The 23,006-nt window shown below is 50.2% G+C and overlaps 1 protein-coding gene across 6 annotated transcripts in view; it reads right to left on the reverse strand.

Annotated features, from left to right (window-relative positions):
- Positions 1-438: 438 nt before the first annotated feature.
- SOX13 (SRY-box transcription factor 13) overlaps positions 439-23,006 on the reverse strand; it is an 89,443-nt gene continuing 66,875 nt past the window's right edge. For 3 of the 6 annotated variants that reach the window (XM_032785809.2, XM_032785808.2, XM_032785810.2), the window contains exons 3-14: positions 22,509-22,614; positions 21,655-21,741; positions 20,470-20,642; positions 18,687-18,755; positions 18,362-18,476; positions 17,416-17,498; positions 17,163-17,322; positions 16,367-16,476; positions 15,565-15,661; positions 13,576-13,719; positions 5,432-5,648; positions 3,584-4,267 (exon numbers count right to left, since the gene is read on the reverse strand). In XM_032785809.2, the coding sequence (XP_032641700.1) occupies positions 3,988-4,267; positions 5,432-5,648; positions 13,576-13,719; positions 15,565-15,661; positions 16,367-16,476; positions 17,163-17,322; positions 17,416-17,498; positions 18,362-18,476; positions 18,687-18,755; positions 20,470-20,642; positions 21,655-21,741; positions 22,509-22,614 (1,641 nt within the window). In that variant the 3' untranslated portion in view covers positions 3,584-3,987. Of the gene's footprint in view, positions 4,268-5,431; positions 5,649-13,575; positions 13,720-15,564; positions 15,662-16,366; positions 16,477-17,162; positions 17,323-17,415; positions 17,499-18,361; positions 18,477-18,686; positions 18,756-20,469; positions 20,643-21,654; positions 21,742-22,508; positions 22,615-23,006 lie in introns of all 6 variants that reach the window. The other 3 variants (XM_032785806.2, XM_075064883.1, XM_075064884.1) reach the window with 3 other exon arrangements.

Raw genomic sequence — 23,006 nt, forward strand, 5'->3', positions numbered from 1 at the left:
AGGCTTGATACGAGGGTGACAGGTGAGGAGAAAAGGAAAATGAGGTAGCTGGCAAGAGGTAGGAATAGCTAGGAGGAGACAGACAAGGACAGGACATTGCAATGATGTCACCTGTGCTGACCCACGAGTCTCTCTGTCCCAAATCATGTCGATATTTACCAGCCAGTGTCAGTTATGGAGCTCAGGGAGTTGAGACAGGTGCTTTTACAGCCAAAGGTCATGGGGTTGATCCTGGTGCTGACGACCAATCTAGACAAGGGGTGGAGGGGTGCAGTGAAGAGAGTGCTGAAAGTAAGACAAGCGATGCCACAGCAGGAAAGAAAAAGCATCGGGAAGGACGAAAGTGAAGGAGAATGGGGGGGGGGGGGCAGGGAGGAAGAGAAGCTGCGTCCCTCTCCCCCACTGTGATCTGTTCCCCAAAGCAGAAGAGCCCAGATCTCTGCTCCAAAACATCCTCTTTATTGTGCCAAGAGGGGAAAAACAAAAACAAAAACCCCACCCTTGTAAACAAGTATGTGAAATATACAGGTTAAGTTACTCGGTGTCTTATTAACAAAATAAAGCTCTATCTATATTTACAGTCATAAAAAAACACAGCTGGTCGCCTGGGCACACCCGGGGCAGATTTACAAATCGGGGGGTGATTCCTACTTCCAACGCATTCCTGCCTGTACAGTCCCCTTCCTCCCATCCCTTCCCCCCTAGCCCCACTAACCTGGACCCCAGGGGCTTGTCAAGGACACCACAGGAGGGACAGGGGTAATAAATAACAGAGAAAGGAACCCTTACAGGAGCGGAGCCCTGCCATGGAAAAGCCAGCATCAGCTGGGTGGGTGCTGAAGGGGGTAGGGCAGATATGCCACCAGGCCTTTGAGGATATCCTGATGTTCAGCCTACATGTGCACACACGTCCCCTCAGTTCCCAACAGTTCATTTTTGCCCCTAATCTGGGGACCACTATTCACACTGTCTCACATACACACACCAATTTCTGACACAGCAACCCGTGCTGCGCCTACCTCAGGGTGCTGGGACCCCGTATCAATACAGAGCATTACTAGACAGAGCTCTAGAGAAGCCCTCTTCCTCCCAGCATTGCTGACCTGTGCAGTCTTTTAGGAAGGAGACACCTCGCTCAGCCTAGGGATGCCCCCTGCCTGGAAGTTGTTGCACTGACACAGGAGCAAGCAAAACAAGCCACATGAGATTAGAGGTTGCGAGGAACCAAGACCAAGCCAGGAAAGGCACCCACGCTCCAGGCCGCAAGGGAACTGCTGCGTATAGGTGACAGTGGTTGAAATAAGGACAGTGGCAGATGAGAAAAGAAGAAGAGGACCAGATCCTCAGCTGGTGTAACTCAGCAGAAGTCCATCGGCTTCAGGACAGCAATGCTGATTTCGACCAGCTGAGGCTCTGGCGCGCAGTTCTTAAACTAGATGCAGAATCAAGCCAACAAGTCAGGTCAGCCAGTTGTTGCCATGCCTACCCCGGAGATTCAGGGACTCACCCCGTTTAACCCAGGCCTGCCTGGGTCAGTGGTCGCTCCATACAGGCAACCAGTTACACCGAAGTGACCTGGGGCAGCTCTTCTCCACCGGTTGCGTGTTCCCGATCAAGCTCCCAGACTACACTCCTCTAGCAGCCACCAGCTGGGGCACCAGTGTCCGGAGGTTTATACGCAAAGCAAAACCCCTCCAGTAACATGATCTGGACAACCTGAGGGGGAGTCTTTGCACAACAGCCCTAAAGCCAGATCGGGGAGGGGATGGAGAACATAATCACCTGCAGAAGACCACCTCCCCTTGCCACCGTCCCCAGCACAGGCCAGGGGGACGCCCAGCAGCTCTCGCTGTTAGCACCCACCTGAGCTGCCGGGGGGCTTCACTCCCACTGCAGCCAGAGCCATGCTAGGGAAAGGAATTTGCAGGTGAGGAGGATCCCAGCTGTCAGAATGGACCTCTCCTTCCTGCAAGCCAGGACTAGCTCCCTGCCTGGGGGCAGCTGGCTTGTTCTGGATGCTGTTTCAGCTCCTGCCACCAGGAAGAACCAGGGTCCCACGCTGGGACCTGGTATCCAGCCCTGAGGTGTAGCCTGTACCATGCACACTCCACCCAGGAGGATTTGCTTGGGGAGGTGAAAGGAGCACAGCTGGCCCATTCGGTTGCAACAGTAGCTGGCAAAGTCTGTTGGCTCAAATGGATTTGCAAAGCCGCAGGGGAATCCCAACCCAAGGATCCCCGTCTGGTACAGGCACCGGTAGCCAATGCCGTGCCGCTGGGACAGGCCGGGGCTCCATGCCCATCCCATGCCGGGAGCTAAGCCCTCTGCAGCAGAATGCCCCACCATGCTGCTGCAAGGAAACGGGCAGCAGCTTTATTTACAAACTGGGCCAGAACTGTCAGGGGGATAAAAGGCTCCTCGGAGACTTTGGCTCTTACTCATGCTAGTCAAGAGCTAAAAATGGCTCCATGGGAATTTACTGGCAGGGTTCAGCGAGCAAGGGGGGGCATGAGAGAAAGACAGGCCCGAGCGAAGGAGCGGGGGCGAGGGCGGGACGGGCTGGCACACGGACTGAATGAGGAACAAGTGTTCCACCCAGACATTTGCTTCGGAGAAATGAAAAGGCCCCAGAGAGCCTGGCTGAATGGTGGCGACTGTGTTGCTGCTGCTGCTGCTGCAGCCCCTGCAGATGGCAGGGCCCCAAACAGGTGAGGATTCTCCTCAGCTGGCTCCACAACAGGGCCAGGATGGGGGGAGTGGGGAAAGACAAGGGACAAAGGTCTGCCCAGCCGCTGGGGTCTTTCCTTATTTAACCCCCGCAGAGCTGGGGCTGCCCAGAGGCAAATGCATTTGTAATACTGGGGTGGGGGGTGGGTTACGTTTTCCAGCCCTTTTCCCCCATCCCCACATGTCATGCTAGCTCAACAGCAGGAGAGTCTCAGCAGGAGTTTCCCATATGGGCTGTTTGTAGCTCACTTGGGACCCTCCACCAACTGCTCCACGCCCCAAACGGGCCTGGATCCGCAGTCCTAGAGAGAGGGCTTTCATGAAGCAGGTTTGTTCCCTAGCCAGCAGGGAGCTGGGAGGAGGTGGCTCCCATCCCCACCTAAGTGGGGGACTCCGGGTAGACCTTGGTGGCTAAGGATAAGAGGGAGTGGGAGGATAAGAGGGAGTTGGGGGAAGCTCCGTGCTCAACACGGCTCCGCCGAGGGGAGTTGGGCTCCTCCACATCCAACTAACCATGCAGCACCTCTCCTGCAAGCCAGTCTTTAAACCTCCTGTCACTCATGCTGGTGAGAGGACTGCATGGGAGGGAGCCAGTAACCCACGCCACTGCAACCTCTGGAGGGAGAAAGCTGGATTTCACAGGGGGCAGCTTCTGGATCTGCAGAACAGTAGCTCCCCACTCTCCTCACGTTCACAGCCCCACCATCCTAGATCTGCATCCCCTTCTCCTTTAGCTGGCTTTCACTCAGCCTTGGGATTGCTCTGCCCCCATGCTGAGGGGCCAGGCACCTCCCACCTCTGTGCCACAAGGAAATATCCAGGTGTCAGCTGGGTGGCCAGGACCCACTCATGGGTAGATGCACTGCACAGTGGAGCCGGCACCTCTTCCTTCTGGGCGTGTGAGTGAGCCAGGGGCTGCTCCCATGCCATGTGCGTTGGCACGCACACTTCCCATTGTCCCCTGCACACCAGTATAGCCATCCAGCACAGCCCTGCATGCCAGGCCATTCGGGGGGGGGGCAGGGCGGCCCTGCTGCAAAGAGCTCTGCATGCAGAGGGGTTCGCCAGCGACCCCCTGAGTCTAGTCACTTCCTAGATCAGGGAGCCATGCTGTGATGGCAGTTCTCCCTAAGCCCCTATTCCCACCTCCTCCCCATTCAGTCAGGTCTTCAGTTCCAGCCCCACATGGGGGAATGCTGCAAAATCTGCTTCTGCTCCCCACTTCACACATGCGCGCCCCACCCTGCCCCCGCAGTCTGCTCAGTCTGTGAGCACCACCAGCTCCCCATCGCTCTTGTCCTCGCCCTCGGAGTCCTCGTCCTCACTGTACCGGTACATCTCGCCATCCGCCACCGAGTGCCCGTCCTCCCCACCGTCACCCTCTTGCGACTTGAGGCTGCGTGTGTTGACGATGACGGGCATGTTGGGGTCCATGCTGCGGGGCAGGTAGTGCTCCACTAGTGGTGGAGCCAGCTGCATGCCCATTGGCCTCTGGTACAGGACATCTGATGAAGAGGCTTGCATCTGACTGCTCTGGGGCCTGCAAAGCAGGAGACCACAGTCACCGTCCCTGGGCATTACAGCTGGCTGGGAAATGGACTCCCACCCTCCCTTGGAAAATTCCGATGAAAATGAAAACAAAAAAATTAGGCTTGTTGAAATTTTCACCAGAAGATTAGAGTGTTCAGTGGAAAAATCCAAAACAGAAATACTTTGGCCAAACACAGAAAAATTTCAATTAGGAAAGGCTGCCACAGTATCTCATGGGAGTTGTAGTTCTGGTGTCTCATGATCCCATTTTCGTCTATAGGTTGGGCTCCCTCTTTGGACAACAACATCTGCCATGATGCACCCTGGTCTCTTCTCAAGGTGAGGGAGGCAATTGCCTCATGGGATATGTAGTCCAGCTGAAGAGCCCAGCTCATAGGGGAAACTGAACTACATCTCCCATGAGGAACCACAGTGGCATTTTTGAACCAAAATATGTCAGTTTTCAAGTGTTCCGTTTTTTGATGAAAAATCCAAATTTTTCTCGGAAAGCAGAAACTTTTCATAAAAAATGTCATGTAATTGAAAACTCTTGTTTTCCATTAAAAACAGTTTTAAGGGGAAATTACTGACCAGTCTTACTGGGGATTCTCTCTTCCTTTTGGACTTTCTGGCCCCCAATCCCGTTGAATAACCGCCTTTCTCTCAGCTACCGTATATACTGATAGATATAGTGCAATGAACTGGCTAGCATGTCTGTGCCCCACTACCCTCTACTGGATAGGCTCATCTGTGTGTCATAGAACCCGTAACTGCTAACAGCTAATGAAGAGTCTCCTTTCCAACCAGTGGTGCTTCTAGGGCATGAGGATGTGGGGCTCCATCCTCACACTACACCCAAAATAAGTTCTTAGTGGTCAAGGTATGTAACACAATGACTACTGGGAGATCCCAAGGATCCCCATGCCCTGGACATATACTGACACTGCTAATCGTGTTCTGCTGATCTAACCCCCACTGCGGTTTCAACACGATGCAGTATTGCTCTTCACTTCCTGTCCTAAACTTCTGCGCAGCACTGCTATGCTCTGTGTTCCACCCCAGTGTTCATTGCAATTCAGCTGCTGGCAGCTACAGAAAAAGGCACTTTTTCAGGCGGGGAGGGGCGAGCGGGGAAAAGCAGGCATATAGGGACCAAAAGAGATGGGAGCCTCACGCTATCAAGTAGCTCTGCCTGGTGTCTTGCCGTCTGTTCCTCATCAGTGCCTTGTACTCGCCCACGCGCAGCCGCTTCCCCTCCACGATGCAGGTGCGCTTTGGCCGCGGCTTGTATTTGTAGTCAGGATACTTCTCCAGGTGCTGCCGGCTCAGCCGCGCCTGCTCCTCGTAATAGGGCTGCTTCTCTTGGTTCGTCATCGATTTCCACCGGGACCCTGGGAAGAGAGAACACAAGGCAGAGAGATTCACAGAGCCGTTATGTTTGCCTTTTGAAACCCCCCATCATCCATGACCATCACTAGGGACAAAACCCAGGTCCTCCAATGCCACAGCATAGGCCTCTAACATTTGAGCTGGAAGAATAATCGCATTAGCTAGTAGGGGTAGTAGGCTGTTATCCACTCATCTGACATGCAACTTGATGCAGCACAGATTTTGCATCTCAGGCCACGTCTAGACTACGCGCCGTATCGGCGCGTTAAAATCGATTGCTCGGGGATCGATATATTGCGTCTAATCTTGACGGGATATATCGATCCCTGAGCTTGCTTATATCGATTCTGGAACTCCACCAACCCCAACGTAGTTCTGGAATCGACATGGCGAGCCGCGGACATCGATCCCGTGCGGTGAGGACAGGTGAGTAAATCGATTTTAGATATTCGACTTCAGCTACGTTATTCACATAGCTAAAATTGCGTATCTAAAATCGATTTTACCCCTTAGTGTAGACCAGCCCACAGTGCGTTACACCTTTAAAGCCATCTCTCCTGAAGCCGCACAGGCCAGGTGGAGGGAGGAAGGCATTAGATAAGGACTTTCACAATCTTCCCCAAACTCCCAGAGCATCCACAGGAGCAGCAGGGATATTTCTTCTCTCCGCCTCTGGGCTTGAGCAACAACAAAGTGCCTCACAGGATAAGTGATACTCCAGGAGTGCTCTCAATGCTTCACAAACATTAATGAACCTCTCAATCCTCTTCAAAGGTCGGTCCATATCCCCCATTTTACCGATGGGGAAACTGAGGCACAGAGCTTTGGGGGAAAGTGATTTGCCCACGGCTGCACAGTGAGTCTGTGTCAGAGCTTGGAAAAGAATCCAGGAGCCACAGTGCTTTAGCCTGCCACAGTATCAGTCCTTTCCTTCAAAATACCATGGCTAGTGGTCCAAGCAGCAGTCTGGGAGCAAGGCAGCCCAGGGTTCTAATCCCAAATCCCTCTAGAGCCTTAGGCAAGTCATAATTTTCCACTGCCTCAGTTTCTGCATCTGTAAAATGAAGAGAATACTTTGCACACAGCACTTCCCATCTGTGAGGTGCCTCGCACACTGCTGGCTCTGTTAAATTAACAGTCTATAATAAAGCATCTCCGCTTTCCTGGGAAGTTCCGAGTTTAGATAACCAACTAAATTAAATAAATCAATCCTTCTTTGGAGAAGGCTGCCATTAGGGATAAGACACTGGATGAAGACTCAGGAGATGGGGGTTCAATTCCTGGCTCTGCAACAGCCTCCACCTTGGGCACATCACTTAGTTCTTGTCTATGTGGGAAAGTTTTGCTGGTTATACCAGTATACCATGGTTATAGCAGTCTAAGTCCCAAGTGGACACCTATTCCAGTATAAGAGTGGGTTTTTCCATTTAGCTTAAACCCATTCCTAACTAGCTTGAGTTAAACCAAAATAAGAAAATCTACACAGGACTTTGCACCAGCGTAACTGAATCCATTTAAATTAAACTGACGCAATTTTCCTATGTAGACACGGCCTCAGTCAGGGTCTCTAGGAGCTACTGTGTTAACAATCCAATAGACGTTATGGAGGCAGGGGAAGAAAATGTCATTTGCCTACAACAACATCTGAAACAAGAGGAGCCACCCAACTCAAGCGACTTGTGCAGGTCATTGTCCTTGATTGGCAGGAGCTGAGAGGTATGCCAAGCCTCAACGGGACAATGCAGTCACAGGGGACACAGGATATCAAGGGCATAGAGGAATGCAGGGCTATTCCACGGAGCCTGCTCCCATTTAAATGTGATTATCCAGGCCATTGTTAACAGCCAGTCCACCTGTCGTGAAAGAGAACGCCTCCCCCCGCCCTTCCCTGCCGCTGACCTTTCCGCGTCACCTCTCCGTCCTGCGCTTTTGATTCTTTTTCCTCACAAAAGGTATGGCAAGCAGGTGCTGCAGCTAAAATAGACAGTCCTGCCATGTGACTCGAATTCCCCGGGCTTGCTGACCTTTATTGTCATCCCTGCCAAGGTCCAGAGCAGGCGGGGAAAAGAGGGGAGTGGTGCACAGAATGCAGGCCAGACAGAATGGGAAGGTCACGCTCAACCAGCAAGTCTGGGGACGGAGCAGGAGGAGAGAAAAACCTCACTTTCATCAGGGGAACGGGGCCTGCTCCCCAGAAAATTGGATCAGGCCTCAGGGTAAAAGTGGGTCAGTTCAGATACAAGACAGACCCCTGCTCAGAGCTAGACAAAGTCAAACCTTACTTCTGATGCCTCTTCTGTCTCCCTCCCCTTTGTCCCAGATGCTTTCATGTCGATCGTGCCCCGGATGCTATGAATACATAGACATGCACAGCTAGCCTACCCAGGAGCTTAGATCTCAGCTGCTGCCCTGCGACCCAGTCTCAAGAATAAGGTCAGTGTAGGGGTTCCACACTCCCGGCAAAATACAGTCTCAGACTTGTCCTTTCTCTCCTGCCCCAGGAGCCCAGGGCACTCCCTTCAATCACAGGAGGCAAGCAGGCCTTTTACACTCCACCCAGCATTCCCTATTCCCACAACTGCCAGGGATTTGGGGAGTGGAAAACTCGTCCTTCCAGTACAGCCATATGAATCTCACATTGTCCTGGAAGACTATTGTGTGTCCAGTCTAACCAATCCACAGCTGCAAGGCAGTGAAAAACAGCTGACAGCTAAGCCACTCACAGGAGACAGAACCCAGGTTCTATGGCTCCACAACCCCAGTCTGTCCCACTCCGTGGACGGAGCAACACACCTGCCAGCTGGAAAACACTCAAACCATCTCCACCTCTGCTCTTACATTTCATGTAAAAAAGCAGTAGTAGGGTTCAAAAAGGATGGGTCCAGATCTCTGTTGCCTGTAGAGTCATTTACACAAGTGCACACTGGGGGCTTTCCAATCCAAGTCCTTTGTACTGGTGCAAATGATGGTACAAGGCATAGGGCAAGGGAGAATCCAGCATAGATCAGATATGCAGGAGAACAAGTGTTTTGAGAGTAGCCCCTAGCTGTGCAAACAGCATAGCACTGACGGTCTGTCACTCCATATATTAGGGTAAAACGCCTGCAAACGTATGTCACGTTTGTTCAGATTACCAACCAATTGCATGGCATGTTTTACCCAAAGCTCTCAAAGCACTTCAACCTGACAATACCCCAGTGCAGTAGGGAAATATTATACCAATGGGAAACTGAGGCACGGGGGTGTTAACAGACTTGCCCCAGGTCATACAGCAATTCAGAGCCTGAGCTGGAATAGAACCTAGGAGTCGTGACTCCCACTCCTCTGTTCTAGCCAACAGGGCAACACTCCCATAGAAGTATCTCATGCATAGATCGCCAGGACCAGCCATGCATCTGGAAGATACACATGGACAACCAAAGCTTGTGCAAGTACCAGCTCCATGCCTCTGGTTACAAAGATACCCACCACTAGTCTTTTCCACCTCTGCTAAATGTTCAGAAATGAATACAGGCTGCCAAAACAAGAACCTCACCAGTTATTTAAAACTACATAATTACATTAGCAGCCAGCACACCACAACGTGGCCGTTCTTGACACCCCCCAAACGCTGTGGGTTGCCATAAGTAACAGATCAGATCCTAACATAGTGATTCTTCAGAGGGAGAAGCTTTGTTCATTGCAGAGCTGCTAAAAGGTGCAAGAGACCAAAATAAAAGCACGCACTGAGAGTAACCCACAAACCCCTGCATTGTGCTAATGCGCACTGGTTACTAGCAGTCTGGATGGACTCCTCACAGACCACACCAGAGGCTTTAAATAGGAAGTCTACCGAAGCTAGGACAGAGCAATTCAACATGAGACCACGGCCCTGGGAGCATGGTGAGGTGAGTTGGAGGCCTTTGCAGAATGCTATAGTCCGGGGGGTTGATACACGGAGCAGAAGAAAGGGTGTGAGGGTCTGACAGACACTCATGTGATATAAAATCTATATGAAATATTTACACCCAACACTTCAAATTGTAAAACAAGACACAGTAACAGGAAAAGCTCAAGATTGAACCCTAATGAAGAGAGAGTCATTGCAATATTCTAGAAAGGTAAGATTTTATTGCTGTCACCTCTTGGTTGGTGACGGGCTCTGGGAGTCAGGACTCCTGGGTTCTGTTCCTAGCTCTGGGAGGAGAGCGTGGTTCAGAGCAGGGCACTGAGCGTCAGGATTCCTGGGTTCTATTTCCCAGCTCTGACAGTGTTATGACCTTGGGGAGATCACTAAGGGCTGACTGCTCTGAGATCCCTCTAACTTCAGCAGGATCAGACAGCAGCACCCAGCCCCTCTGCAGGTTGAGTAAGTTTCCCACCTCTGTGGAACACGTTAAGGCTTAATGCATTGTAAAGCGCTTTCAGATGTTGCAATGAAAGGAGCTATAACTGCAAAACATGATTTTAATTAAAACTGAAGCACACAGTGCCAGGTGTAAGCAGGCCTGCCCTTCACCTCTGGATTTACTGGGAAGGATCACATCATGCTTATGCCACAAGTGCGATGAATTTGGTGGTATCAGACTACGCTCTCATGGACATTTCCCACATGCACATCACAAGAATTCTCCCTGTTTGTCTCAGTCCAGGGAACATTCTGCAGCTTCACAGCAAGGGAATGACTGGCTAGGGTTCAGGTGCATTGGCAGGGAGCAGATGTCTGGCTGGCCTGGAAGGAGATGCACTCACAGAGCGGTTGGGGGACTCAGGACTGGACTAGCAGGGTTGGAGCAGATCGGGAATTAGGTACATGGGCAGAGCTGGGTGGGGGAAGTTTGCTTGTGCTATTAGCCCATCACTTTCATGAGCCCCAAGCCATAGACCACCAGGGAAGAAGCTTCCTTTTACAATGCATATGCATGGCCAGTTCTCTGATCCCTGGTCTCCCATCTGACTAGAGCCAGGATTTGATCTGGGTTCTGGTTTCTAGCCTGCGACACACAGGATCATCTGAAAGAAGAGTGGAGGAAGGAGGGAACCAGGGAGGATAAAGTGTCTTTTGAGGAAAAAACCTATCTAAAGATCATTTTAATTAAGATACATTATAGCTCAAAGATATCGCATCATGGAATAGAGATTATAAATTCTATTTCTATAGTATGAGACAATATAGTCATGTAATGTTTAAGAAAATTTTGTAAATGAGTTCCAATAGGTAATGGATTAGATATGGAGCTCCAGGGGCTTCTGTATAGATTATTTAGGTTAATCTTTCTATCTACCCAATGAGACTCAGTGCTCAGTTTAGAAGATACCATCAGAGATGCTTAGTTTTGCAGTTCTCAGATTGTGGATTTGTGTCTCCAGAGATAACATGCGTGTTAACAGCAAAAATGTTTTAAAATAAATAAATAAAGACACACACAGAGGTGAAAAATAACAGACCTCAATCCTACTGTCCCTCTGCAAATTTGTGTACACAGAGTCAATCCCGCACCTCTCTCTAAAAGTGCAAAATTTCAAAAAGTTCAATGAATAGAAGATTGTTGGGGGCAGAATAGATCTGGACAAGGAGAAGAAGTCTGGAGAGAAATGTGAGAAGGGAGGGACAGGCAGTAGAAACGAAAGTGAGATTGTTTGACCAGCATATTCCAGAAGTCTTGAGGTCTTTCTGAGTGTAGCCTTCATTGATTTGAGATCTACCATAGCATTCTCTCACCAGGGCCGCCTGGGGCGGGGGGGCAAGTACGGCAATTTTCCCCAGGCCCCACAGGGGCCCCCGCGAGCCCTGACCCAGCAGCGGTCTGGGTCTTCGGCCGGCATTTCAGCGGCGGGGGGCCCTTTCAGTGCTGCTGAAGACGCGGAGCGACTGAAGAGCCCCTTGCCTCCAAAATGCCACCGAAGACCCGGACCGCCGCTGGGTGAGTACAAGCACCGCAGCTCCCCCGCTTTGCCCCAGGGCCCCTGAATCCTCTGGGTGGCCCTGTCTCTCACTAGAAAGGAAAATCTATAATGGCAGCAGGCCATAAAAGAGACCCAGTTTGGGAATAAGAACCATTCAAGAACTATATGTTTGCTGATGATGTTTTAAAGAAAGTCACACCAGTAAACTGGTGGGAGTCATTTAAGCACTTGGATTCAGAGACCGTTGAAGTGATAATATCTCTTTTAACAGCAGTAGCTTCATCTGCCGGTGTAGAAAGAATATTTTCTTCTTTTGGACTAATTCATTTCAAATTGAGAAATTGTTTGGGACCTGAAAAAGCAGGAAAGCTTGTTTTTCTTTTCCAGATTATGAACAAACAGGAAAATGAAGGTGAAGATGTCTGAGTTAGCTGCAGAAGCCAATATTTTAAGATTCTCATGTTGACCTGGCTGACATAGTAGATTTAATTTTTTTTTTTAATATTTCATTTAACTATTTTAGTTAAAAACAATTTTAACAAAAACAAACCTGATTTAAAAAAACTTGAATGTTTAATTAAATTCAAAAATTCATATGCTTGTTTTGTTAAAATATTATATGTTTGCTGTTGAAGAAAAGAATCCAAAATACATAATGTTGTTGTTTTAGTTAAATAAAACAATTTAAATGTCTGTCTGGTGATGTTCACCTCCTAATACAGCATGGCAAGAAAATCCTCCAAATATTAATGATTAACCTGTTGAATTGGAGATAGTTCACCTCCCAATGACTTCATAAACATCTGCTTCAATTACCTTTGGTAAATGAAAAATACCAATCAATCGTTCATTTTCTGATATAGCTGTAAAACTAATCTGAAAAGTTTTCAAAATAAATCACGTTAAAAATGCATTATGAGTACCTTCTAAAAATGAAACCTACACCTATCTCTGAGTCGTGAAGAATATGTATTAGGGTTATAACAACCAACAAGAATGCACTTTTATGTAGAAATCCATGATTAAATTGAATCTTCCTGACTAGAGATTTAAATTAAATCCACAGACTGGAGGGAACATTTGAGCTGCGGAGCTGAGATTACAATCTATCAACGAACCAGGCTAGAGGAAAGCCCAGTTGGTATGAGAAACATCCTGGGCTATCCGTCACCGTGGATCATTGTCAAAATGAGCTAGACCCTAGCTGGCCAACAACTGCCATTCTGATTCCAGCTCGGACACAGGGAAATAAAAGCCTGCCACTTGCCATCATGTCCCACCACTGACCTCTCCACCAGGGAAGCTTTCTCCTCTGCAGTATTAGCTCATTCCCACAGCTCTAATGCTTCTCCACTAGTCAAATCATACCAGATACCAGTGCAGCTCATTGGTGTCTTATCTCTCTCGCACCCCAGCTGAGACATGCTTAGATAAGCTCAGAAAAGATTAGATAACAATAGACAGATAATCTTCAAAAGACAAGGCTATCTCCTCACTACCAACCCTCTTACCATAGCCAGGAACCTGGGCTCTGAACCTCAGAGCTCACATGCTAAGCACATTTAGGCCTGGTTGATGGTTGGCATCAAGGGAAAGCACCAAGTGCTGCAGAAAATGGTGCAGCATGTGATGCTCTCCACCCCCTCCCCCCCGAAACAATGCACAGCCCCATGACCCAATGTGGCGTCAAGGGTTACTGTGCTACTGGAGAGGCCGACTTGTGGAGAGATACACAAAAGCGCAGTCCTAGCCACTTGTGGCCAGTGAAGTGATGTTCAGCACCAGCCTTTCCTTCCTCCTCTTGGTGCAGAATGGTTTGTTTTTATGGCCCTGCTGCTTTGCCAGTCAGCGCATCCATGTACCAGTTTGGAGGATCCAGACTCTTGCAACAAGCTGCTCCCGGAGAGGGGGTTGCTTCTGTCATTTCATCTTAGCTCAGAGCGGCTGCATGAGTCAGCAAAACAGCTTGGCAGATTCCATATCATCGGGAATAGCACAGCAGGGCAAGCCCACCCCACCCTCGCTTGCTTGCGGGACACTCACCCAGGATCTTGCTGATACTGGAGTTGTGCATATCCGGGAAGGCCTGCAAAATCTTCCGCCTCTCGTCCTTGGCCCACACCATGAAAGCATTCATGGGCCGCTTTATGTGGTTGTTATTCCTGGACTCGGGGAAGTGTCGTGATCCTGTTAGGGACACAGCAAGGAAGAGCCAGTTAAGGGAAAGGGAGCACCAAACACAAGATACAAAACGGTGACCAAGGTGATAAGAGTCTCCCCTGCAAGGGGGTTTTCTGCATAAGAATAATGGGGACTTGATGGCGTAGGGATATGCTGCACTAGATTCTCACCATAGAGACTGAGGGAGCCTCCATTTTTAGCAACCCAACTCGACAAATCCTGGGCTTGGTTTTCAAAGGCACGAGGAACCAGTTGCTTACAGGTTGTGGGTTCTCAGACTCCCTGGAAAAATAAATCTCCTGTCTCTAGGAGCCTGATTTTTCAGGGGTGCTGAGCACTTGCAGCTCCCCTTAACTTTCCCTGGAGTTGCAGGTGCTCAACACTTCTGAAAAGGAGGCCCTGGGTGTCTCCTGTTAGGCACTCAGAGGCTGGGGCATGCAAAGCTAATGGACACTTTGGGAAAGTCTGGCCTAAGGGAACTGGCTGGGTCTCAGCTCAGTCTCTAGATGACAGGTAGCCCCTTTACCTTTTGGAAAGGCTTAGCATCGACACCGAGGGACCTCAGCTGCACTGGGGGAGGGGGCCCAGACTAGAACAGCAAAGGGGAGCTGCCTGTCCAGACAGAGCTGCAGCAGCAGAGGCAGAAATGAGAACAGCCCGTCTGTACTGTGCACGTCTCGTGCCACGACTTTTAGTCCATCACTTGCATTAGTGAAAGTCAGTCCACGCACAGGCACTTGGCCACCCCACCTGTGGGGCCAGAGACCCTCAAATGCCGGCTTCCCAAGCCATGGCCCATCCCTCAGGCCACCTTCCCTCCTGCTGGCTCTTTTGGACCAATCAAGAGCCAGGATTTGGCTGTACCTGGCCAACCGAGGAGAAGAGCAGGGACTGGCTCCTGTCTATCATAAGCCCAGCAGCAGCAGCTCCCGCACCCGTGGACAGAGGGGCCATGCTGGCCGCGTTAGGGTGCAGCTATGCTCCTTTGATTCTCTGTTGGCGTAGAGATCCCGTGGTGTAGACCACCCCCAGAATCAAGGAGCCATAACCCACTCCCTGATGGCCCCCGCCTCAGTCTAGCTTTTTCTCACAGACTTTATGCCACCCTTGTGGATGACACCCAGCTCCATCCATCTCCAGGACATCACTGTCTCCATAGTAACTAACGGGCTTTGACCGAAAGGATCACAAATTGACTTTTTTTTTTAAACGAAGATGAAACCAAGCAAAATAAAGTGGAATTAAGTGAACTACCCAATGGTGCAAGATGCCACATTTCTACTGCCCCTTCTGAGCCCTCTGGGGGATGGCCCAGCCACAAGTGGCTAGTGTGGCCTTCCCTGGTTGCCCATCTCCTCTCCTCATAGCTTCCCATGCCCTGGAGCATCATATGTTCACTCTGTATCAACAGTGTCATTTAAATACAAAAAGTGCTAATTTAGCTATAACACTGAGTGTCCCCATCAGCTGGGAAGAACAGCAGAGCAGGGCTGCAGGAAGTCAACTGAGTGACCACAAATGAAATTCCCACCCATCTCAAAGAAGCACTTCCCTTATATTAGGTTTTTGGTATTCTCTTCTGGCTGTTTATTTCAAGTCGTGTAGCGCAACCCAAAGAGAGACACGGGGCTAGGTAGCCAGGTCAAGAAAGAAGAAGGGGTGGGGGAAGACTGGAAAAGGAAAAAATAAGAACAGAAGAAAAGAGAAGAAGGAAAAGTGATGCATTTTCTCCCATTCAGCCCAGCCCCAGGGAATCCTCACCGCAATGGGTGCCCGAAGTGCTTAGCACCTCTCAGGATCAGGCCGATAGTTGACTTTAGAGAAAGCCTCACACAGAGAATGTGTCCTTACCATCCATATCGCAGGTTAACATGGACTCGTCCAGTCTGTGCATGCATGTCTCCTCCATCCGCTCCTTTGTGGGTGAGGAATCCAAGCCCATTTGGTCCTGCAGACCCACAGAAAGCAGAAGTTATGGCCAGTTACCAACAAAAGTCAGGTCACTGGTGGCAGAGTGACCAGCAATGAACCATCCCCCATGGGCTTCCAGCACTTCCTCTTCTCATGGGCAGGCAATCTAGCTAGCAGCTCTTGGCTGGATAACTCTGTCAGGCAAGGACTTCGGCCATGTGCACAACACAGGGACGAGTTTCAGACAGGATTGCCTGGGTTCTAGTTTGTGGTAGACAGTCCCTGAGATCCACTCTCTGGGTCTCCAGTATACACCACACTCAGAATCATCTACCTGGGGAGGATGCAATCCACTCCCAACCCCCAGTGTCCTTATGGAAAAGGGACCTATACAGTATAGAAGAGAGACAACCAATAGCACTCTGCAGAAACGCCTTTGAACCTCAATAAGGTTTCATAAGGGATGAGGTCCTTTCTCCATAGGGTGTTTCTCAACCAACCTACAGAATGCTACAGCCCCGAGGCAATTCTCCATTCAATTCTATAAGATGGTCTGAAGGAACCTATAGAAAAAAGATTTTCTATTACATTCTACAGGGCTCTTCCCCTAAGGCGCCTCCTTTATATCCATTCACACCCTTCCCCTGATAATCCTTGGTCTCTGCACTCTCTGGCTCCTCTCAGATCTCCCTATTCCATCAGGCACTAGCACCTCAGCACTCCCAGTCCCAATGTCGCTCACCTTCCGGTAGGGATTATTGAGAGAGCTCTCCGTCGCCCCACTGTGGCAGTGCAGGAGCTGCCGTGCATCCTGGAGCGCTTTAGTGATGGCGTCCCCCTCTCCCAGAAATCCTGAGGATAAACCACCCAGTGCAGAATACGTCACAGCCAGCACCTTGCTCTTGCATAGGCCCCGTACCCGCAAGAAAGAAGGGGTTACTTCCAGCTATAGGAGCCATGCATCTAGCTAAGAGACATCTAGAGCCTCTAGTTTCTTATTGCCAACACATTCCCTATTAGCATCGAGCAAGGGAAGCAGAGGGTTCAAATCAGAAAGCTTGGTCTCCCACTATTCCAACCGCACCACCCAGGAGTCCAGCTACTCCACCCAGGGAGACCTCCAGCCTTCCCCTCACAGCAATGTTTCTTCCCGGTAGATGGTTTTCTTCTTCCCCTGGGTGGAGAGCACATTTCTTCTTCCAACCTGGGTCTCTCTTTGGGTGGGTGGGGTTTGAGAAGGCTGTCTAGGGACCCTTCCATCTCCCAGCACCAGCACAGACTCTCAGTTTCTTCCAAAGAGAGTTGCCCATCTTGCTTTTCCCAGAACCATCCTGAACATCATAGCAGGCAAGTCCCTGAACAATGGACCAGCTCTCATGAATTAGGGAGAGATTCTCCATCTCCTTCCTCCCCACGAGGAGAGAACTGCCAAGATCCCACGAGCATGTTTCCTCTCTAAGCGACACACTCGAATGACAAAGCAGGCTGCGGATGAAGGCAAGGGACGCCCAGCAGAGAGCACTTCTGAGGGTACCTACCCAGAGGCAGAGTGGGAGGGCTGGACTGAAGGTCTCTCGTGACCCCGTGGTTAGGAGTGAGGGATCGGCAGCTGCTCATCTTCAGGCTGGGTGAGCTGGAGGCACTGGAGAGCTCAGAGTTTTTGGGTTTGGCCGTTAGGTTCAGTGGCTGTGAAGACTCCTGGTGGGGAGGAGAGACACGGAGAAGGGAAGAGTGAGGCATGTCCCTGGGTTACGCTGGGTCCCCAGGAGCACAGCAGATTCGAGACGGTACCTGCATCTGGAGGTGGCCTGAGCCGGCGGGTCTCTTCAGCGTCGGAGGGGCAGGGCTGTGCAGAAGCTGCATGGGGTACTCCACTGCAGAGAGGACAGTGAGAGGGAAGGTAGCGAATGAGGTCACAACAGGTGCTTCGCACAGCAAAGGGCAGGTGGGATCTACTTAGGCCTTGTCTGTGCCTGGAATTGGCCCTGATTTCCAGCCCAGCACAGAGGCACTGCACGAGAGATGTGCACCGGGGGAGCTAACCCCTGTCAGAAACCAGCCTGCCATCGGGGCTAGTCCCAAGTGCAGACCAGAGGCTAGAGCCCCATGGCATGGCAAGGATTCAAGTATATTACTATTATTTCTATTACGGTCGCACCCAGAGGTCTCAACTGACCTAGAGAGGGGAAGGGAAGCGGTGGAGCAAGTTCCACACTCTGCACGCCACCACGCTGCCAGAGTGGCACCACAGAGCGCCAGCAGCAAGGTGGCTGGACCAGCTAATCCAGCAGCCATCCTGCACTCAGCTGTCGGCTCACACAGAACCAGGGACTCTGCAGCCAGATTCAATGACAACAGGAAAGCCGGCTCACACTGCCTGGGCTTTCAGGAGCGGTTTCACTCCCACTCAGATGGCCAGTCAGAGATGGGCCAAGGTGATCTCAGTCAGATCATCAGAAACCTGCCAGAGAAAGCTATTTGCCTCCCCACTGCTAGCCAAAAAAAGTCATTTTCTCCCCTCTCCTCCCCAATCTCAGCTTTTTAGACAACTTTCCTTGGCTCTCCCTGAGCTTCCAAACCCTGAGATCACAGCCTGAGGAACAGCAGGAAAGGGAGAAAGCCCAGATTATGTAGAGGGTATTTCTGAGGGGAGTCCATGCTCCCACCCACACCTCTCCCTCTTTCTGCTTACTGCTGTCCCTTTCCCTGCAATACTGTCCCCCTCTGCTTCCCTTACCTGGTTTGCAAGGGATGGGTTGGATGGGAAGCGCTAGCTGGGAGTCTGGGGTCACAGGGAGAGGCTGGTGGCTGGGAGGAAAGGCTGGAATCATGACATAGGGCATATTGACCTGCTGGAGAGAGAGAGACCAAATCACCTTTGCGGAACAGAGCGGCTAGGCTGCGGGGGGCTAATCCCCACTCACAATGGTAAAGGAGTTTGCCATGCAAGCAAGAGCCAAGGTTGTGGGGTGAAGAGGAAGGGGGGTTGTTAGCCCTTCGAAGAGGGACCAGAGTATAGACTGCGCAAGGGGGTGGGGTGGGGTGGGAAAGCTCCCCCTTACCTGGATCTGTTGCTGCAGCAGGTTAATCTTGTGCTGCTGCTGAATGAGCTGCTGCTGCTGCTTGGTAATCTGTCAGAGGGGGGAAACAGCAATGATACGGTGGCTGGAAAACGCCGGCTAATCGAGCCTTCCAAGGGCCATTAGCCTGGCTCACCTCCAAGGGGGCTAAAGGAGGGGCGCAAAGCGCCGAGCCCTAGCAAAACAAGCCACAAACACAACTGGTCTGCAGAGATGCCAAAGACACAAGGGCAATGAAGGGCTCAGTGTCTCTGACAGGTGGATTCACGAGAGGATACACCTAAGACTGGCACCATCCCACCGGTTAGACTGTATCCCCCATCCCCCATTCAAGTGTGTGATCCACAGAGGTGGGGTAAAGCTGCAGCTGCTGGCAAGAGGCCCCAGGAGGCTGTGTCCATTTAACTCAAGGCGTAATGGTGCTGTACCAGTGCAACCAGCTGCGTGGATGCTCTAGTTTGGGTAGCTTAAGTCGAGCAGGTTTAAACTAAGCTAAAACGCATTGCTCTTAAACTGCACTGCGAGGGTCCACACAGGTATTCGAATCGGTTTAACTCAATTGGGGTACGTCAGTGTGGAGACCAGGCCTTGGGCCTTTAGCTCAAGCTGTAGCGCCTCAGGTTTAGAGCTGAAGGAACCAGTGATGACCAAGATGATGATCAGGATCTTTCCACAGTGAAAGAGAAACATCCCCACTGCCACCCCAGCAAGCTCTCCGTCCTGACTGATAGATGCAGCCTGCCTCGCTACCCCAGAAGCCCTGTAACACCTGAACAAGGCAACCATCAGCCAAATCCAGGAGCACGCTGGTTGGTACCTAGGGGTAGCCTAAAAAATGTCCCCTACTTTCTACCTGAGAAGAATCCCTGGGCCAAGATGATCCCAGCTTGAAAGGACAGAATTATGGCAATATGGGTTTTTTTTAAATCATGAGAAAACATAAAAAGGAGCCTTCAGCCATTTAAAAGTTACATTTGAACTTCCCTCTGGAGGAAACAGTATCAAAAGAGAGACAACAGCTGGGATAAAGGAAAGATTATTCACCCCATTTACAGTTTGGGAAACTGAGGCACAGAGAGATGCAGTGACCCATGCAAAGTCAGGCAGGGAGTCTGTGGCAAAGCCAGGAATTTAAGCCAAATCTCCTGAGCTCCAGACCAGTGACTTACCCACAAAACCATTCTTCCTGGCACATGTGCCAAGTTTCCACCTGAAATTAGCTTTTATCTCATTTCATAAAACATGAAACACTGCAGCTTCATGCCCTGGAATGGATCAAGCGCTGCAGCTTCATGCCCTGGAATGGATCAAGCGCTACGCCCCTGGTACTAACTGCTGCACTAGCCCCTGGGTGCTTCATTTAGCCTTAATTCGGAAAAAGTCAAAATGTTTCCTCATTTTGTACACATTTAGATTTTCGGTTTGGAAATGACTTTCCATTCCCAAATTTCTTTTAAGTTTATTAAAAAAACAATTTCATTTTGAAAGCTTTAAAATGGTCGCAACGGAAACAAAACATGTTACGTGTCCTGATGTAATCCCTCCCAGAACTGCCAAAATCCGATATTCACCCGGCTTTATATTTTATTCCTTGCTCGGTCCTCGTGCTCCATCCAGTTCTGAGGTGCAGCTCAGGTGGAGCCAAGACGGTGGGCAGCCAGACCAATGTGTGCCCGCTGGGCTACCTTCCCTGGTTCTGAAACTCACCCCTAGGGATGGGAGACAGGGCAGGGGAAATAGATACCCCAGAGTACTGGCCAAATACCTGCTCCTGCTGCTGCCGAGCCAGCTCCATCTGCTGCTGCTGCTTCTCAAACAGCATGGCTGCCATGTTCTTCTGCTCCGAATGAGCCGTCAGAAGCTGGTCCCGCAAGGTGGAGAGCTGGTTGATCATGACAAGCAACTGAAGCTCCTTCTCCGCTAAGCTTTCCTGGGTTCCTGGGCCAAGCAAGTAATCAAACAGCAGAGGGTGGGTAAACAAGGGCTGCTGGCTTAATAGATGATACCCCAATTATTCTACAAGGCTTAGGGTACATCTACACTGGTGTCAGAGGTGTGACATCAGCACATGTAGACATACTTGAACTAGCTGTGAGCTGGCTACCTTGGATACCTGCGGGAACACCAGACGTACAGTCCCACCCAGGACCCCGGGTATGTACTTGAGCGGCTAGCCCATGCTGTTATGGCTTCACTGCTATTGTTAATCAAAACTAGCTGGGGTCAATACATGCTGCAGTCACACCTCTGACTGCAGCACAGACGTACTCTTAGAGCAGTGGTTCTCAAACTGTGAGTTGGGACTCCAAAGTGGGTCACGACCCTGTTTTAATGGGGTCACCAGGGCTGGCGTTAGACTTGCTGGGGCCAGGGCTAAAGCTGAAACTTGAGTGCTTCAGCTCTGGGTTGCGGGGCTCAAGTTACAGGCCCCCTGACTGTGGCTGAAGCCTCCCTATTGGCTTTGCCCCCCACCCCACACACACACACCCCCATCAGGGCAGCAGGCTCAGGCTTTGCCCCCCTCTCCTAGGGTCATGTAATTTTTGTTGTCAGAAGAGGATCGTGGTGCAATAAAGTTTGAGAACCCCTGCCTCAGAGCCAGCAGAGAGCTAAGCTGGGACTTGGACACAAATTCTCTAGATACTTTATTGGCGGGGTTGCTTTGTATTTCATTCCTTTAGCATATGCTCCAGAGACTCAAATAGTCGAGTTCTGAGCAGATGAATATTCACCAGGACTGGTCAGATCTTTTCCCCCAAATTCCAATGAAAATTGCTACTGGAATTTCCAATTTTGAGCAAAACCAAAAAACGAGGGAGGGAGGATATATGCAAAGCTCACCCCCCATTCACACCCCCTTTTCATACGCACAAGACAAAGGAGAAAAAGGGCAGGGGGCAGATGGGAAGGTAATGGCACAGGAGGGGATGGTAGTTACTCTGCTGCTCACCTTTCACCTCTTTGGATTCCATGGTGTTTCTACCCAGAAGTCTTTCTTTCCAGTCACTGGAGAGTAACTTCTCAATGGTTGGCATAACTGTCACCACAGGAGTGTACAAGGTCAGAGAGATTGGAGAGAGACAGAAAGAGAGAAGTAGGAGAAACAATTTTAGTCATAGCCACTGATTGTCATCACTGTCTGTGAGTACGGCCCTACCAAATTCACGGACCGTGAAATCTGGCGTGTCCCATGAAATCTTATCTTATATGTTATTTTTAATCCTACAATACAGATTTCACAGGGGAGACCAGCATTTCTCAAATATGGGGTCACAACCCAAAAGGGGGTTGTGAGAGGGGGGTGTCACAAGGTTATTTATGGGGGGGGGGTGTCATGGTATTGCCATCCTTACTTCTGTGCTGCCTTCAGAGCTGGGTGGCTAGAGAGTGCCCAGATCTAAAGGCAGGGCCCTGCCAGCATCAGCGCAGAAATAAGGGTGGCAATACCACAACCCCCCCTACAATAAACTTGTGACACACACACCCTTGCATCAGGACCCCTACAGATACAACACCATGACATTTCAGATTTAAATAGCTGAAATCATGAAATTTATGATTTTTTAAATCCTATGACCATAACATTGACTAAAATGGACCGTGCATATGATAGGGCCCTATCTATCAGGCTACATTGCTTAGCACCAGTTCAGGATCTTGTTCAAAGTGCGTTTATTTGCATACTGCCGGCCTCTTTCAAAACTTTAGAAAAATGAAAGATACCCCCAAAATACAGGACCAGGATAAAGTTGTCCGCAGATCAGGGGGATTTCAATGGAGATGATGTTCAGAAACCCTTCTTACCCTCTTTCAAGTTTCTGTTGAAGTCTAACTTTTCCTGGCTGCTGACAGCAGGCTCAAACGCAGACCTCCTGGAATCTAAAGCATTGCTCACAGGAGACCGGGATTCCTGCAATGCACAAAAAGTGACTCTCAGTTTCCCACCTATCACCACAAACCTCCAAAGGGGGAAGATTCACAGGCTCTAAGGAGAGACTGGACCACTGCGAACATCTAATCTCCTATGTAACACAGGCCAGAGAACCACATGCAGTAGCTCCTGTGACGGGGTGAAGCAGGGAGGAGAGAAAATACACGGAAGGGTATAAAATACTACCCCGAGCTCTGCTCTGCAAGAAATATTCCTGCACACTTCTAACATAGACCTTCTCAGAGGATCTCAAAACACTTTACAAAGAAACAGTTTCACAACCTTTCTAAAAGGCAGACTACTCACAGATGGAGAAACCACGGGAGAGGTTGAGTAACTTACCCAGTCTCTAGGGAAGAACCTGAGGCAAT

The sequence above is a fragment of the Chelonoidis abingdonii genome, chromosome 4, assembly GCF_003597395.2.
Source record: "Chelonoidis abingdonii isolate Lonesome George chromosome 4, CheloAbing_2.0, whole genome shotgun sequence".
Classification (NCBI taxonomy): Eukaryota; Metazoa; Chordata; order Testudines; family Testudinidae; genus Chelonoidis; species Chelonoidis abingdonii.